At 41.5% G+C, this 18,872-nt stretch overlaps 1 protein-coding gene across 1 annotated transcript in view; it reads left to right on the forward strand.

Moving 5' to 3' along the window:
• LOC102543350 (cytochrome P450 2J2-like) overlaps positions 1–13,890 on the forward strand; it is a 35,455-nt gene extending 21,565 nt beyond the window's left edge. Inside the window, exons 7-9 of the mRNA XM_031684343.2 lie at positions 4,592–4,779; positions 7,122–7,260; positions 11,955–13,890. Of these exons, the coding sequence (XP_031540203.2) occupies positions 4,592–4,779; positions 7,122–7,260; positions 11,955–12,133 (506 nt within the window). The 3' untranslated portion in view covers positions 12,134–13,890. The remainder of the gene's footprint in view (positions 1–4,591; positions 4,780–7,121; positions 7,261–11,954) is intronic.
• Positions 13,891–18,872: the final 4,982 nt, after the last annotated feature.

Consider the following 18,872-nt stretch of genomic DNA (forward strand, 5'->3'; position numbering starts at 1 on the left):
GTATATGGTCCTACATTTGGGTCTTTAATCCTTTTGGAGTTTATTTTTATATTTGGCATTAGAGAATGCTCAAATTTAATTCTTTTACATGTAGCTGTCTAGTTTTCCTAGCACTACTTATTGAAGAGACTCTTTTTTCTCCATTGTATATTCTTGCCACTTTTGTCATGGATTGACCATAAATATTTGGATTTATTACTAGACTTTCTATCCTGTTCCATTGATCGATGTGTCTTTTTTTTTTTTTTTTTGCCCATACTGTACTGCTTGATGACTGTAGATTTGTAATATACTCTGAAGTCAGGGAGTGTGATTCTTCCAGCTCCATTCTTCTTTCTCAAGAATGTTTTGGCTATTTGGGGTCATTTGTGTTTACATACAAAATTAAAAATTTTTGTTCCAGTTCTGTGAAAAATGACATTGGTAATTTGATAAGGATTGCCTTGATTAGTGTGGCCATTTTAACAATATTTATTCTTCCCATACAAGAATGTGGTATATCTTTCCTTCTGTTTGTGTCATCTTCAATTTCTTTCATTAATGTCTGATAGTTTTTGGAGTACAGGTTCTTTACTTCTTTAGGTAGGTTCATTCTCAAGTAATTTATTCTTTTTGATGTGATGGTAAATGAGATTATTTCCTTAATTTCTTTTTCTAATATTTTGTTGTTAGAATATAGAAATAAAACTGACTTATGTATAATAATTTCATATCCTGCAACATTACTGAATTAATTGATGTGTTCTAGTAGTTTTCTGGTAGTGTCTTTAGGATTTTCTGTGTAGTATCATGTCTTCTGAAAACAGTGACAGTTTATTATTTCTTCTTTTCCAATTTGGATTTCTTTTATTTCTTTTTCTTCTCTGATTTCTGTGGCTAGGACTTCCAAAACTATGTTGAATAAAAGTGGTGAGAGTGGGCATCCTTGTCTTATTCTTGATCTTAGAGGGAATGTTTTCAGCTTTTCACCATTAAGTATGATGTTAGCTGTGGATTTTCTTATATGCCCTTTATTATGTTGAGGTATGTTCCCTCTATGCCCTGGAGAGTTTTTATCATAAATGGATTTTGAATTTTATCAAAAGCTTTTCTGCATCTATTGAGATGATCACATGGTTTTTATTCTTCAATTTTATAATGTAGTTAATCACATTGATTGATTTGTGGATATTGGAAAATCCTTTCATCCCTGGGTTAAATCCCACATGCTTATAGTGTATTATCCTTTTGATGCATTGTTGGAGTCAATTTGCTAGTATTTTGTTAAGGATTTTTGCATCTATATTCATAAATGATATTGGCCTGTAATTTTTTGTGTGATATTTTTGTCTGGTTTTGCTTTCTGGGTGATGTTGGTCTCATAGAATGAGTTTGGAAGTGTCCCTTCTGCAATTTTGTGGAATAGTTTCTGAAGGATAGGTGTTAACTCTTCTCTAAATATTTGGAAGAATTTGCCTGTAAAGCCATCTGGTCCTGAACATTTGTTTGTTGAGTTTTTTAATTACTGATTTGATTTCAGTACCGGTAATTGGTCTATTCAATCTTGGCAAATTGTAACTTTCTAAGAAATTGTCCATTTCTTCTAGGTTGTCCTTTTTGTTGGCATATAGTTGCTCATAATAGCTTCTTATAATCCCTTGTATCACTGTGGTGTTGGTTGTAACTTCTTTTTCATTCCTGATTTTAGTAATTTCTGCTTTCTCCCTTTTTTTCCTGATGTGTTTGGCTAAAGGTTTATCAATTTTGTTTATTTTTTCAAAGAACTAGCTTTTAGTTTCATGTTTTTTTTTCTATTTTTTTAGTCTCTATTTCATTTATTTCTGCTCTGATCTTTATGATTTCTTTCCTTCATCTAACTTTGGGTTTTGTTTGTTCTTTCTTTAATTGCTTTAGGTGTTGTGTAGGTTGTTTATTTGAGATTTTTCTTGTTTCTTGAGGTAGGCTTGTATCGCTATAAACTTCCTTTTGAGAACTGCTTTTGCTGTGTCCCAGAGGTTTTGGATCATTGTGTTTTTGTTTTCATTTATCTCTGAGTATTTTTTGTTGTTGTTGTTTGTTTCCTCTTGATTTCTTCAGTGATCCATTGGTTTTTTAGTAGCATATTGTTTAGCCTCCACATGTTTGTGGGGTTTTTTGCAGTTTTAGCTTGTAGTCGATTTCTAATGTCATAACATTATGTTTGGTAAAGATGTTTGATATGATTTCAGTCTTCTTAAATTTATCAAGGCTTGCTTTGTAGGCCAGCATGTAATGTATTCTGGAGAATGCTCCATGCCCACTTGAGAATAATGTGTATTCTCTTGCTTTCAGATCAAATGTTCTATAAATATCAATTAAGTACATGTGGTCTAATGTGTCATTTAAGGCCTATATTTCCTCACTGATTTTCTGTCTAGATGATCTTTCTATCGATGAGGAAAGTGAGGTGTTGAGGTCCCCAAGTATTATTATGTTATTGTCAAATTCTCCTTTTATGTCTATTACTATTGCCTTATATATTGAGGTGCTCCTATGTTGGGTGCATATTTATTTACAACTGTTACATCTTTTTCCTGGATTGATCCCTTGAGCATTAAGTAGTGTCCTTCTTTGTCTCTTGCAATTGTCTTCATTCTAGAATCTATTTGTCTAAGTATTGCTCCTCCAGCTTTCTTTTGGTTTCCATTTGCATGGAATATCATGCTAATATTGGGAGCAAGACAAAGATGCCCACTCTCACCACTTCTGTTCAACGTAATATTGAAAGTCCTCACCATAGCAATCAGACAAAAAAAGAAATAAAAGGGATCCAGATTGGAAAAGAAGAGGTAAAATTGTCACCATATGCAGATGATATGATACTGTATATAGAAAATCCTAAAGACTCCGCACAAAAACTACTAGTGCTAATAAAAGAATTCATCAAAGTAGCAGGCTACAAGATTAATATATAGAAATTAGTTAAATTTCATTACACTAACAATGAAATATCAGAAAAATAAAGTAAAGAAACAATCAATTTTAAAATATAATGAAAAAAATACTTAGGAATAAACCTGACAAAGGAGGTGAAAGACTTATATTTGGAAAATGAAACATTGATTAAGGAAATTAAAAATGATTTAAGGAAATGGAAAGATAGCCCATGCTCTTGGATTGGAAGAATTAATATTGTTAAAATGGCCGTACTACCCAAAGCAATCTACAGATTTAATGCAGTCCCTATCAAATTACCCAGAATATTTTTCACAGAATGAGAACAAACCTAAAATTTATATGCAATCACAAAAGACTTCCAAATCTTCCAGAATTCCAAAGCAATACTGAAGAAAAAGAACAAAGAGAGAAATAACCCTCCCAGACCTCAGATAATACTACAGAGCTACAATAATGAAAACAGTGTGGTGTTGGCACAAAAATAGCTATAGGGATCAATGGAACAGTATAGGGAGCCCAGAAATAAATCCACAGACATATGATCAACTAATCTTTGACAAAGAAGGCAAGAACATATAATGGAGAAAAAACATTCTCTTAGGCAAGTAGTGTTGAGAAGGCTGGACAACAGCATATAAATCATTGAAGGTAGGACAGTCCACACATCATACATCTAAATAAACTCAAAATGGCTTAAAGAATTAACCATAAGACAAGGCAGTATGTACCTCCTATAAGAAAACCATTGGCAAAATATTCTCTGACATAAATCTTAGCAGTGTTCTTCTAGGCAGTCTACCAAGGCAATAGAATAAAAAGCACAAATAAACAAATGGGACATAATTAAAATTAAAAGCTTTTGCACAGCAAAGGAAACCATAAACAAAAGACAACCCATGAAATGAGAGAAAAATTAGCAAATGATGTGACTGACAAAGGCTTAACTTCCAGAATATACAAACAACTCATACAACTTAATAACAACAACAAAAATCCGAACAATCCAATCCAAAACTGGGCATAAGAACTCAACAGGCAATTCTTCAGCTAAGACATTTATATGCAAAGATACAACTGGCAAGGGCTTCATTTCCAGAATATATAAACAGGTCATACAACTTAATAACAAAAAAAAACCCAGTCCAAAAATGGGCAGAAGACCTAAAGAAGCAATTCTCTAATGAAGACATACAAATGGCCAATATGCACATGAAAAAATGTTCAATATCACTAATTATTAGAGAAGTGCAAATCAAAACTACAATGAGGTATCACTTCACACCATCAGTATGGCCATCATTAAAAAGTCCACAAATGATAAATAGTCACAATAACAGGTTTTTTTCATTTGTTGTATATGCCCCTAAATCACTTCATATAAATCTCAAAACATCCTAAAGATGAAAGTATAGTTATCCTCATTAATAAGAAAAGGAAACTGAGGCTTAAGGTTTTCAGTAACTTGCAGCAGGAATGTTGAGCAGCAAGAATTTGCAACCAGATTTGTGTTAAACCAGGGCCCACTTTGCACTCAGGTACCTCTCTCAGAAGCTACCGTCTACACAGCCTGCTATAACTCTAGCCATTTTGATCCTGGTTACTTCATTCCTTAGCTGAACCAGGCTCAAGGAGGATAATGAATATTAGAATAATAGAACTTTCTCTGCTTTTCCAGAAAAAGTGCAGGCTGAGATCGACAGGGTGCTTGGCCAATGGCAGCAGCCAAGCACAGCAGCTCGGGAGTCCATGCCCTACACCAACGCTGTCATCCACGAGGTGCAGAGAATGGGCAACATCATCCCCCTGAACGTGCCCAGGGAGGTGATAGTGGACACCACGCTGGCTGGATACCACCTGCCCAAGGTAACGAGGGCCTCCCTCGCGGCCTCAGGTCTCCACGTTCCTATTTTTCAGTGGTGGGACTCTCACCTGGGACAGTGACTTGGATGCTCATCCTGGGGAGTCACTTAAATGGGGACAGAGATATTGTACCTGGTATCATGGTCGTTCTCTGTGTGTGATCTTTAGAATGTCAGTTCAGCAAGACGTTAATAGGTATTGTGGAGGGGAGGGGACTCCTAGGTCAAATGTGTTCAGGCAAAGCCTGTTTTTCTTCATTCATGACATTTCTCGATGGTTTTACTATGTGATGCACATTCTCTATGGGGAGAGAGCAAGCAGCTGTTCCCAGTCAGACTTTACCGTGGAGTTTTTTTCTCTGCCTTGGTAGAGCTCCTCACAGGACTAGGGACCTCCCAGACCTATGGAAAATTCTGCTTCCAGTTGCTGGGGTTATACAGAATATTGATGTATGAAGGGACATTTGAGACCACCTGAATCCACGTCACATTAAGGATGGTGTTTCTAACATGATATACCCACAAGTATTTTTCCAGCTTTGACCTACAGCCCTGTGATGGGACTATCACCTCACAAGGGAAACGGTCCAAGTGTGTGCCCTGTTAAACATCAGAAAAGGACAGAAAGGAATCAATGCTTCTTAAGTCGTGATTATGTACCATGGATTATATAGGTTCTTTCAAAATGTCTCCATCAGTCCTCAGAATTATTCCGTTAGTCCTAGTTCATAAATTTGAAGTCGAGGCAGAGAGTGAATAAGCTTGCCTGAGGTGTCTCAACTACAAAGTGAGTGCCAGGAACAGACCTGTTGTGATTCGCAGGCGTATCTTGCTTGTACAGCACCAGGTTCTCTCCACAGGAGAGGCTTTACTTTGAATTTAAAGGAGTCTCCCTGCAATTGTTCTCAGATGGCCCCTGTTAAACTCCCTGTCCTCACAAACAAAATTCTGCCCTCACTCTGCCCCCAAACTTAGGATCTGGACAGACCACTCCCCTCAGAGGTGGAGGTAAAGGGAGGTCATGCAGGTAAAACATTTAGCTTAGTGCTTCGTATAGAGAGTGTTCCATATAGCAGTTATTGTGCTTTATCAATTCAACAAATGTCCATTTAGCACCTAAAGTGTTCAGGCATTGGAAAAGAAGTTGGGAAAATAATTATCCGAGTTTCTAATTACAAACCATGATAACTGCCACTGGAAAAAACTGGTTTCTCTAAAGAAGCAGGCTGCTGGGGTGGGGAGTGGGAGCAGGGTGGGCAGAGAAGGCTTCCAAAAGGAAGTGATGTTTGAGCTGAGGATTAAAGGATGATTAAGAGTGAATTTAGTGACATAAAGGGGAGGAAGGACATTCCAGGCAAGGGGAACACCCTTTAAAAGGTATGGACATGAGTGGGTACCTGTGGTGAGTGTGCACAATTGCAAAAAGCTCCCTGTAGTGGAAGTGCAGACAGAGGGAGGGGCTCAGACAAGGGCAGGTGATGCATGCTTCATCTAAGATTGACAGGGAGCTACTGAGGGTGTCTGTCAAGTTCTAGATGTGCTGGGTGGATGGGTGTGACATGATGAAGACCTATTTAAAGGTAACTTTGCTTTCAGAGTGGGGAACACATTGAAAGGGGAAAGAGAGGATATGGGGTATAGTTAGACAGCTATTTAGGGAAGCAAGAGGGTAACCTGGACCAGGGTGGCAGTGGTGGACCTAAAAGGGAGGTGACAAAATCAAGAGAAATTTAAAGCAAACTTGACCAATCTTGCTGAAGAATTGGATGAAGGCAGAATGAGGGAAAGGGAGGTATTAAGGGGAACTCCTGGGTTTCTTGCTATGTATCTGGAAGGATAGTGATTCCTTCACTGGATGACCTGATTCTCTTGTTCAGCCTTCTGTGGGATGTACTAGACAGTGGAGGAAGGGAATGGGAGACACAAAGATACGTGAGGCATTTTTGCCTTGAAAGAGCTGCTACAATACTTATCACTTCAGGGAGCAGCTGGGTTCGTTTTAGTACAATATTGACTGGAAAGTGTCACAATTTTATCTCATTGATGCACACATGTTCCCTCCAAAGTTCTACACTGACATGTCCCTGGAGAGATCTATTCTGCAGTTATGAGTGGTCACACTTCCCTGGAAAAATTCCCACAAGACACTTTCATCCGCCATTGTAATCTGTCCCCTGGCAAAGAGCAGGGTCCTAGAGGTTGGGCTTAGAAGATGGTGAGTAACGGAGGTTGAGGGGGTTCACGGTGCTGTCAGATTTTGGTGTGGGAGCCCAGGGGACACCTGCCCCTCTACACAGGTGTGTTGTGTGGGTCAAGCCTTGCCTGAGTCTTTGCTGCCTTTTCTAGGGAACTACAGTCCTGACCAACCTGACCGCACTGCACAGGGACCCCACAGCGTGGGCCACCCCAGACACGTTCAATCCGGAGCACTTTCTGGAGAATGGACAGTTTAAGAAAAGGGACGACTTTCTGCCTTTCTCAGTAGGTGAGTTGCAATAAATAGGAATGTGGGGACCCAGAGCCCCTCTCTCAGCCCCTCCCTCCTCTTTTCCCTGGAGTGCTCTGCTCTTGCTGGAATGTCTTCGCTGGTCAGTTAACAACTTAAACGTTGAGAATTATATTTTATTCAGGGTATTACTGAGGATTATACCTGGGGAAGGCGGCCTCTTAGGTAACTCCTAGGGACTGTTCCCAAGAGGCAAGGAAAGAGTTGGGATATGTAGGAGTTTTTGCTGAATAAAACCATTTAGTCAAACATCAAAAGATGACTTCTAATCACCAAAAAAAAAAAAAAAAAAGCTCAAAAAATAAAAAACCCATACATCCAAGTTAATGATTTTAGTGCAAGAAACTATTCCTATAAATGCTTCTTTATACTCTAGGGCCAGTATCCTGTTTTTCTCCATCCTGAATTCCCCGCAGGGTGCACCACTGGGGGCAGCTGCAGTGGCTGATGGCTTGATGGAGGGCAACATTCATTGTTTACCAGAAAGACAGGCAACAGTTTCTGTCCACACCAGACAGGCCTGCCCAGCGGGACTCCCTCTTGCTGTTGCTGCACCTCCGGGTTCCCTGGGTTGAGCATCACCAGGACTCATGCCCTTACTTCCTAAGTCCTGGCTTGACTGATGCAGATTTCACCTTCACATTGTTCTCTGTCCCCAAGAACACTGGGGACAGAAGCTCAGAACCTGCCTGTTGTCCATAAAGAGGATCGGACTCTTGCCATCTTTATAGAGTTTTTAAATGTCTCAAGTTCTTTTTATGAGCCACCCACTCACACAGAACCTGACCCGGTTTCTAAGCAGGGGGTGGGGGAGGGGCAAAGAAAGGGGCCGATTCCTTATCCTTCTGGGCATCACCAGTGACTAAGTGCCACAGCCTTACCTAGATGGGATCCTACTCTATAACTGCTCCCTGAAGAGGTCCTGTTGCCCCTTTTAAAATTCTAATCACCCTTTAAAAGCTTAGTTAATACATTAATATAGTGCACAACTTGACAAGTACAAAAGAGGATACAGTGAAACTCTCACAAATTTCAAAGCCAGCCAGTTCCTGAGGATGTTTTAACTTATGCATTGTCAAATGAATAAGAAAAATTCTTAGTATATGCCAGGTATTGAATCAGGAATGTTGCAGAGATCATTTTAACTAATTTGCCAATTTCTTAAATCTATAAATATTTCATGAGCATCTATTATGTAAGCATTCAGCCCTGAGGATATAAAAATGAATGCCGTAGGGGAAAAAAAACTTTTCTCAATAAGCATGTGTTCTAGTGTAATCTTACAGGTTCAAATTTCTATCACCATTTTAGAAATAAGAAAACTGAAGCTTACTAGGGACAGCTGTGGCATCTGAAGTCATAAGGCTCATATGGCAGAGCTAGAACTCAATGTTAACCAGGTTTATCAACAACTGAAGTCTGTGCTCTTCCTACCAGTGTCTCCTAGGAAAAGTAATTAAATGCTACATTGAGCTGACACTCTGAAATTTATCATAGCTTTCTTATGGTAATTTAAAAGATAAATATAGATTGATTTTCTGAGACAGTATTGTTTGCTGATGATACCACTAAGGCACAGAAAGGAAGGACCAGAATTTGACCCATGCTGTATGACATTGTCCTAAGTGTACCTGGACTGATTCTGATTAAATCTTCTTTGTCTATCTTCATGTGGTTCTATGTCACCTTTGCTCACAATGGACCAGTCATCTCCTAATTTGAAAGCAGATATGAGATGTAGGAATACCCTCCAGTCTTCCTGTCTAAGAGGGCTTCAGGTTTTGTATTATAGTACAAAGTTGGTGCTGTATGTATCAAGTATTATAATTATTCTTGCCTCTCTGTTTTTATTTGCTGTTCAGAGTTGTAACCAACCTTTTTAATCTCTGACTTCACACACAAGTAATTATCTCATTTAATCCTTATATCAACCCAGTTATTAATATTTAAATAGGCAATGAATCAGCATCTCCTTTCTTAATACAAAGAAACTAAGAATAAGTGAGAGTTGTTCCTTATTCAAGATCATGTACCCAAGGAATTGGCAGAACAGGGCTAAAGACTCAAGTCTTTATCCTTCTAATCCAGTGCTTTCTCTAGCACATTAGAATGTAAATCATTTCTGACTTAAAGGCTCTTCCACTTGAAGATTCACTGAGTTCTTACCATGTGTATCAGTTATTATAATGCTGCATAACAAACAGTCCAAAACTCAGTAACTGAAAACAAGAAGTGTCTATTATTGCTTATAAGTCTGCAGTTGAGCCAGGTAGCTGGACTGGTCTTAGCTGTGCTGTCTTACATGTCTGGGAGCTCAGCTTGCTGAAGGCTGAACTAGGATGATCTCACCTGTGACAAAGGGGCTCTTTTCCAACTTTTCGCTCATCCTCCAGGAAGCTGGCCCTGCTTGTGTGCATGTTGAAGGTAATTTCCCAAGATGGAGAATGGAAGCACACAGTGCCTCTATAGGCCAGACTGGGAACTGCTGACCATCAGTCCCACTGCACTGTTAAGTCCTAAGGTCAGCCCCAATTCAAGGGGAAGGGAAAATAGCACTTTTTTTTTTTTTTAATGGGAAGGGCTATGAAATAACATTGCAAATCATGTGGCCTCAGAGAGAGGGGAGGAAATTGAAGCCATTTTTGCAATCAGTTGGTGTCACTATCTGTCTTTCTGCCAGAGAAGAATGAAATAAAGTGAAGACAAACATTTGGGGAATGCCTCCGTTGTGACAGAATGAGGACTCGCTACACAGAACTGGAAATAGAAACCTGACAGTCTACTGCGTTAAAATGCCAACACCACTGTCAGGTTGTTCCCACCACTCTCCCTTCTTGGGCACACGGTTTCTTTGCCTCCTTCTTGATCTAGCACTTTGTAAAGACAGCCTCCCTGAAGGGATGGCGTGTGCTCCGCCTCAGCCCTCTTCTTGGAAAAGTTGACCTGGTGTGGCATTAAAACATGTGCACAATCAGGGCCAAGAGCAAACCTATTACTGCAAGTTTATATTTTCTTTTCCACTTTTAAGTTGTTCTCTCTTGAAGCAACAAAGCAGCAGACAGCTTCATGAAAGACAAGAGACTGATTCCTCGTTTTCCAAAAAAATCATCGGCTCATAGGAAGAAATTTTTCCCAAAACCGTAGGTCAGTTGTCATTTTACTAATGACATAATTGACCTGGTTTCTTAGCGATGGCCAGTTAGTGGAAGCACCAAAGAGAAAAGCCCTGGTTTCCTGTAATTCTGGAGGAAGCTTTGAAATTAATAGCCCTTGGTTCATGATTTTAAAAACAAAATCATAGCTGCTTCTCATTGCTCTCCTTGCCCAGCTACATAACATAGTTAGGAAAAAAATAATTTCAGGTTTGACAAGTGAGAAATGTTTAGCTCTATGAGAATAAAGGGTTTCTTCATAGTGCACTGGTGGTTTCTGATGGAACCAGTTCTGTAAGCCTGGTTCCTGGTCTCTGGGTCCAGTTTTGTTGTGATAGCTGGATTCTTCTAGGAGAAACGTGGGTATTTACAATTCAGCTGATTTCGTCCCATTTTCATGAACTTCCTCATTGTAGTATTTGTGATGGGGAAAGAGATGAGGATGAGGGGAAGAGAGAGGATTAGACACATGCTGATGGGAAACACAGTCACAAAATAAAACAATAATGACGTAATTCTGAAGCACGCTTACATATATTAAACTCTTTTGCAGATATTCTCTAATTTTATTTCCTCAGCAACTCGTTAACAGGCAGAGGACAATATGGAGGCGTGCACACAGTAACGGTTTTCCTAGGTTGTTTCATTACATGGGCAAATACCAAGCGGCAAAACATCGCACAGAGTTAGTGACAGAGAATACTCCCAGGGCAGGTGCGCAGGGGAATCCTTACAAGGACAGGGAGGAAATAGGTCAAAATGTTAACAAAGATTTTGCCTGGATTATAGAATTATCAACATCTTTACTGTATTTGTACCTTCACACCTTTTTTTTCTATTTGTGGTGAACATGTATTACCTGCAGAGGAAGTAAGTTATTAAAACACACACACAGGATACCGTGGTTAAGACCAGTGTAGGGTGCTGTAGCATAAGTGGGGTGAGGAGGGCATTCAGAAAGGGGAGAGGCGGCGGAAGCCTGGAGCAGGTGTCAGGTGGGGCCTACCCTGAGCAGGGGAATCATGGCAGAGAGATCCCAAACATTAAGAAGGAAACTCTGACGGAGGGAAAAGGTGTCTTCCTTGTACCTGAGAAACGTGGCTCTAACATTTACTTGCTTTTCCTTTTCAATAGTTTTCTTTTAAGATTTGAAAAAATAATTAACACAGTGTTTTGTTTGTCTTTGTTGTTTGCTACTGAAGTTTTGAAAGACTTTAGACTATATTCCACTTATTAAGACCAGCCAGACCTCTCACTTCTTTCTTCCACACCCTGAACCTTCACACCTGTGCTCACCTGCCTGCGCCTTGGAGGCACTGGAGTGTGTGACTGTGGATGGATGCTTTCTGTGCCTTGGTTAACTCAGGTGGTTTTGGTCAAATAAGCCAAGTCCATTAAGCCCCAGGGCCCAGCAGGCCCTCCGTTTGCTCAGGTTTTGCAAGACGTGGTGGAAGGTTTCAGTCGTTGCTGGGCACAGACACCACCTGGGAAGGTAACGCGTCTTATGTTTTTGTCTTTCAGGAAAGCGGGTGTGTCTTGGAGAGCAGTTGGCCAGGTCTGAGTTGTTCATTTTCTTTACTTCCCTTGTGCAAAAATTCACCTTCAGGCCTCCAGACAATGAGAAGCTGAGCCTCAAGTTCAGAATGGGCCTGACCATCTCCCCAGTCCCCTACCGCATCTGTGCTGTTCCCCGGAAGTGAGGTTGTCCGGGAGGCGGGGGGAGGGAAAGCCGGAAGAATCCCCAAGTCCCCCCAAGGCCCTGGCGCCTGCTGAGAAGTGAGGGAGCAGAATGACCTGCCTCTGAGAATGGTCCTAGGACTTGGACTCTGAGGAAACTGGATCAGTCCTCACCCCAGCTTTTCTATGATTCTAAAAGGACAGGCATTTAAATTCTCCCTGTGAAATAAATGGAAAATCCCTGGACACACATCCTAATCTATGGGATACACTGGGACCCAGAGCCAAAGGCAGAGTGACCACTTTTAGCCAGAAACCTTGAGGACCCATGATGGGTAGTAACTGAATTTTCTGGCCATGTAAAATGATTCATTTTCCCCTCTAATCTCACTGGGGAGACTCTAAAATACGAACTGTCTTCCTGTCCAAGTACGACACAGATTTTGTTCTCTGCACTTTGTAGCTCTCTCATTCCTCGTCTATTTTGGAAGCTCCAGGGCCCCCTTCCCTCTTGCTTTTTATCAGTGACACGTGATGTGCAAGCACATGACATTTCATATGTATTCATGGATAAGGCACAAATTTTGTCAAAAAACCACCCAGGATGTGAATTTTTTATAACCCCTGTCCTGCAGAGAGACACAGGCACACACTGCAGTGTAAGTTTAAAATCAGACTGGAGGTTGGGGGACTTACAAGCAGAGGAGCAGGACACTCAGGAGTCCCTCAGTGTGTATGGATGTTTCCAGGTCGGGCAGGGCTGGAATACGTGCACCGGGGAGAGGGGCCACCTCTCAGTGCCTTGTGGGTTTATAGACAGGAGTTGGGGGCTGACTAGGTGACTAAGTGACAATGACAGCTTCCTGGGTGAGTTTCCATGTTAGACCAGGGCTTTGTTAGGACAAAGAACTCCAGAGGTCTGCCTGAGTGTCTGGCTGTCTTCCCTGGAGATCATTCATGCCTACTTGTTGCTAAGCTACCAAGAGGGAAGGCGGGGTACTGGGAATGAGTGTCCAGAGACATTGGGGTTCTCTCTCCTCTACTGCTTTCTGTGACTTTGAGCAACATATTTAAACCACAAGCCTTGGTTTTCTTCCTCTCAAACATGGAACGGGGCCACCTATTACATTTCCCCATGCTTGTTCCCATGGAACAGAGTGATACCCTGGGATGGGTATTTTGTACCATCCTGGTCACACTGTGTTTTGGTACATTCACCATGAGCTACGTGTGCTACTGTGAAAACCTGAGAATGTTTCACTTTTGTTTTGAAACAGATAAGAAATCACACAGGAATAAAGGTTCAAATGCAAAGTGTCACTTTCAGGTTTGGGGACTAAATCGTTGATGATGCCTGCTACAATAGTCAGAGTCCAAAGAGAGGTTTCCCTTTGCCAAATGCGTCAGGGTCCAGAGATAGCACTGGGCTCTGATGCACATTAAACAACATTAAAAGACTCAGGTGGGTAGCACGGGGATTCAGATTAAATGGGGGTCACCGTTGTGTCATTAGGCTGCCCTGAATTCAATTCCAGGTTTTATCACTTGTTAACTTTTGGTTGTGAATTAAACAGGCATTTTACTTTCTTGATCCCATTTCTTAATCTGTAAAATAGAAAAACACCTGCTGTGAATTCTGAGACTGGTTCAAAGATCTGCTATCCTCTGGGTTGCCATCCTTTGTGGTGCTTCTCCCCATGGGACCATTGTATCTGACCACCCTGTTAGATGCAGGAATGACCATGTCATTGGCTTTGACCAATAAAATGAGAGCGAAGTTCCCCCAGTCACTTCTGACTTATTTTAAGAGCCATGGTTTTTTTTTTTCTTCTCTATCATGAGACCCAGCAATGTCCCAGATAAGTGTCTGTCAGCCTACACCCAGGAGACAAATAAAGCAGAGTCATAGCTGATTCAAGGTGGACATATGATGTGAAAATTAACCTGTTTTGCTGTGAGCCACTAGGATTTGGGATTGTTAGTTACCGCAGCATAAGTTATCCTAAAGTGTCTGACAAGCCTGCATTTTAGTTGCTAAGATGATCAAATATGTATGTGTGTGTGTGTGTATATATATATAGTTATTTTGTTTTATATATATTAAATACATATAATATAAATTTGTGTTATATGTAAATTAAATTACATAGCATATAAACATATTATTATATAAATATTTAATATAGAAATATAAATGTGATATGGATCTATATTAAACAAAGTAACAGTGTGCTTGGCATATAATAGATTAAACTGCAGTTGAAATGCTGTTACCATTTTTCAGAGGAAGCCTCCAGTTACTTCTGTACCTTTTTTTCTAGGGTATGTGATCCTTTCCTCACTGGGTTCACAGAACAATATACTCTCCTCCCTACTGACCTCAGGATCCTTATAAATCCTGTAGTGGGGCTGCCCCTTTGTCAACCCCCAGGACACCATCACAGGTGGTCCAGGTGAGCAGCGCCCTCTGGAGGTGGGCCGTGTACAGCCATGTGTGTGGCCTGCTCCTTAGCTGGGCACGTGGTGGTTTTGTGATCTGATATCTGCTCACCTCATCAATCACATCACTTCTCCTGCCAAACTGGTGAACTATCCAATCCCAGCAGGCCAGGTCCTTTATCATCTTCTTGTCTTTATATACTTTCTGTAATAAATGTCTAATTACACCCAGCAGACCCTGTTTAAATGCCAACTCTTCAGTGACATTTTCTGGACTGTCTCAGCCAGTTGATCCCTCCTCCATTCTCTGAGATTTTATTCAAAAGTTCCCATCTCCTGTTTCCATGTAATCTGCCAGTGACAGTGAGCTTTACGAGTGTGCCTTGCTCACCTACGCTCAGGACCTACAGGTTTGTACCAGAGTAGATGCTTGATAAATGCTGGGAGCTGAGATCCTATACCACAGTGCTTACACCTGGACAAACATATCCTTGAACAACAGAATACAGAGAAACTATAAGGGACTAAAAGTAACTGCATGAGCAGTTGGGGCAAATGATGAACAAGCAGATCAAAAAGGCCAAAACCCGACTGCCACTTCTGAGGTGTCAGGGGCAAGAGCCCTGTTCTCCCCGCGGTCCCTGCACACAGCGCTATCAAGGGGGTGGGCAGGCCACCTAAGCCTCCCTGACTGGTGGACCCACCAGTCTGCCCCTACCCTCACCCCCTTTAAGGGACCAGTTCACCTCCCCTCAGGGAGCAAGCAAGTGAACCAGTTACTTGTTTTCGCCCCCTCGTGCTGCAGCCTGAGTCTCAATAAAGCCTTGCTTGAATTTCTCATCTGGCCTCTTATCAATTTCTATAGATTAGAGTCCAGGAACCTAGGTTAGTAAAAAGCCTACTGGGGGTGAGAGGTGGGAAGGGTGGGCAGCTGAGTGACTACGGCAGAGCAGACAGATTCACCGTGCCGCCTGTCTGAGGGTCTGTCCTGCTGTGCCGCTGGCCTTTGAGCCTTCGTCAGGCACTCTGGAAGATGTGGACTTTAAAGACTGCTTGTTAAAGTCCCTCCTACTTCCACAAATCTGACTTCTGGAGAGAACCACTGAAATGGCAAAGTAAGGACGTTGACCTTCCAAAAATCCGCTCCTCCATAAAAGGAAATGTTTTTAAAATCAACATTTCCAGGCTCTAGATTTTAACGAAAGTTCTTGCAATAATCACAGTTGTTGCAAACAAGTCTTGGAACAAACTGTCCTTTTGCTAAAGGAAAAACAATACCCCAAAACAACTGAATCTCAGGAAGAACAGTGAGCTCTGTGGCATTTAACTTGTCCTGCTCCAGTTCTTCTCTCCCCAGCTCTACAATCTCCTTGAAAAGCAACAGTCTGGCAACTGTGGTAGCTGAGAACACCGGGGGCCAAGCAGGAACTGGAGGGAGCACCTCAAAGGCCTGGTGCCCGGAAAAAGGTCACTGTTGGCCTATCTGGCAGATCCCTGGAAAGCCTCACCCTCCAGGCTTCTGTTTACTTGACCTGCTTCCACGTCCAGTCTGTGTGAACCACTCACTCTACAAGGCATTCTGGGTTCAAATAAACCAGGGACAATTGTACAGCCTTGCAGGAACCTGAGGGGGCAACACCAGATCTGCTACCAAGAGAATTAAAAGGGAAAGCTGAGGAAGGAGATGCCCACTGGGGCTGCAGCAAGCTCTGCCATATCCCCGGGAACCTAGAAGGCTACCCACCTGCAAGGGCCGTGTGTGTGCCCAGGAGGGACCCGACAAGCTCTGGTGCTCGCATCTCTGGCTGACCTGGAACGTCTGCACAGGCAGGACATCAGGGCTAAGACGGAGTGTGACCCACCTGCTTGAGTGTTGACGGTGCACCCGTCTCACAGGCAGAGCCCTGAGAGACCTGCTGGTTCAGGCCTTTGAGGAGACCTCTGTGCACATATGAGCTGGACCCGCTGCTAACACCAGAGCATCCAGGGGCCTCACCTGATGAAGAGTGGAACGTTTACAGAATTAGTCCAAGAAAGTCACTAAAAGAAGCAGCAAAAGCAACAACACTAACAACAGACCTGGGGTGGTTCATGATGTCCAGATTTCCCACACTGTCATGTACAATGCCAGATACTCAACACAAAATTATGAACCATGTGGAAAAAACAGAAAGCTATCATCAACACACGGGGTAAAAAGCAACCAACAGAAACTGTCCCTGAAAAAGCCCAGACATTGGAATTACTAACACTTCAAAGGAGCAGTTTTAACAACTGTAATTATTAATGAATTTTAATTGAGATTTCCTTCACATTTCCATTTAAAAGACTTTCATTGAGACATTTTTCTATATATTTAAGGTGAACAACTTGATGTTTCACATGTTAAGTCCACAATGTGAAAGATCACCACAATCAAGCTACAGAAATTATCCATCAGCTCTGTAGTTACGTGTGTGTATGTGTGTGTGTGTGTGTGGAGGGATTTCCTTCAAGACCTGTCCTCTGAGAAAATCTCAGCCACACAGTGCAGTTCTGACTATTGTCATTGTTGCCAACACACGGCCTCTGTATCCTGCTCACTGAATTGAGACTCGAGGACAGAGTTTCGGATGAAGCAGAAAAGGCGGCTTTATTTCTTGGCCACGCAAAATTGTCACAGTGAGCTAATTAATGCCTTAAAGACTGCAAGCCTGCTGGGGAGAGAAGGCAGGGGGTTATATCATAAAATTCAAGAGTTCAAGGGATCACATAGAGATTAGCCAATTGTTTTAAAGTTGTTCTTGTTTTTGCAGATGCAGTGGTCCCCTTCCCTCTGCTCGGTGTGAAATTCACCTTCAGCTTTGGGACCCCTTTTATATTCCTATACCGAGAACACAGGATGCATAGGATGGGGCTCTGTGGAAGAGAGCTCTAGAGAAAGGCTTGGGTGGTTTAAAGACAGGTTGGTAAGTGCTTTGAGCCTTTTAAGGAGGCTGAAGCCTGCATCTTGAACAACAAGAACAAGAAGTAAATCACAAGGGGCCCAAAACGACTGCATGCATGAGCAGCTGGGCCAGTTATAAAGAACAAGATGCACAAAAGACCCAGTTGTGTTTCTGAGTTGTTGGGGTCAAGAGGAGGGCACTGGGGGCAAAAGCAGTGCGCTGAGCATGATCCCCACATGCAGCACTGGGGGATGTTGGGTGAAGCACCCAAGCCTCTCTCCTCTCAGCCTAATCCTGGTCAGCAAGAGCATGAGAAAAACCTTTTAAACTATTATACACTTTAACTGTTACAGACACCGTTACAGACATCAGATGGTCACCAATGCCAATAGGGTCCTGCTTGCTTACATCACTGGGCTGTGCATTAGATCTCCAGAACTCACACCCCAAGCTGAACGCTGGTACCCATGACAGATGACTTCCCACACACCCCTAGTCCAGCCATGGGCAACCACGATTCTACTTTCTGCTTTTATGCATTTAACTTAGTAAGAGTCCATGTTGTTTAAGTGAGATAATGCAGTATTTGTTATTCCTTTCTGACTTATTTTACTCAGCATAATGGCCTCCAGGCTCACCATTTTTCCCAACACCCTATCTCCAAGAAAAGAATTTCCTTTTTTTTAAGGCTAAAAAAAACCTTCAGTGTGTGTGTGTGTGTGTGTGAGTAGGTGTGTATATATACATAAACATATGTGTATATATATATTTGTACTCATTCACCCATTGATAGACACTTAGGATGGTTCCATGTCTTAGCTTTTGTGAACAATGCTGCAGTGAACCTGGGAGTGCAGAAATCTCTTCAATATACTAACTTCATTTCTTTGGATATATGCCCAGAATTGGGATTACTTGATTATATGGTAGTTTGATTTTTTTTAAGTTAAGTTTTTGCTCTACTATTTTCCATAATGTCTTTACCAATTTGCTTCCCTACCAACAGTGTACAGGGTTTCCTTTTTATCCACAGACTCACTGAACTTTGATATCTTCTGTGTTTTTGATACAGTCATTCCAACAGGTATGAGGTGACACACCATTGTGGTTTTGATTTGCATTTTTCCTAATGATAAGTCACGTTGAGCACTAATTTGTGTACCTGCAGGTCGTGGGTAAATTCTTCTTTGAGAAATGTCTATTCAAGTTCTTTTCCCAGTTTTTGTTTGAATTCTTTTTTGTTTTTGTTTTTGTTTTTTTTTTCCTGCTGAGTTAGTTGTACGAACTCCTTTCATATTCTAGATGTTAACTGCTTGTCCATTATGCATGTATGTATGTGTTTATGTATGTATGGATGTATGCATGCAATGTATGTATATATAGTTTGCAAAGTTCT

The sequence above is a fragment of the Vicugna pacos genome, chromosome 13, assembly GCF_048564905.1.
Source record: "Vicugna pacos chromosome 13, VicPac4, whole genome shotgun sequence".
In the NCBI taxonomy this organism is placed as follows: Eukaryota; Metazoa; Chordata; class Mammalia; order Artiodactyla; family Camelidae; genus Vicugna; species Vicugna pacos.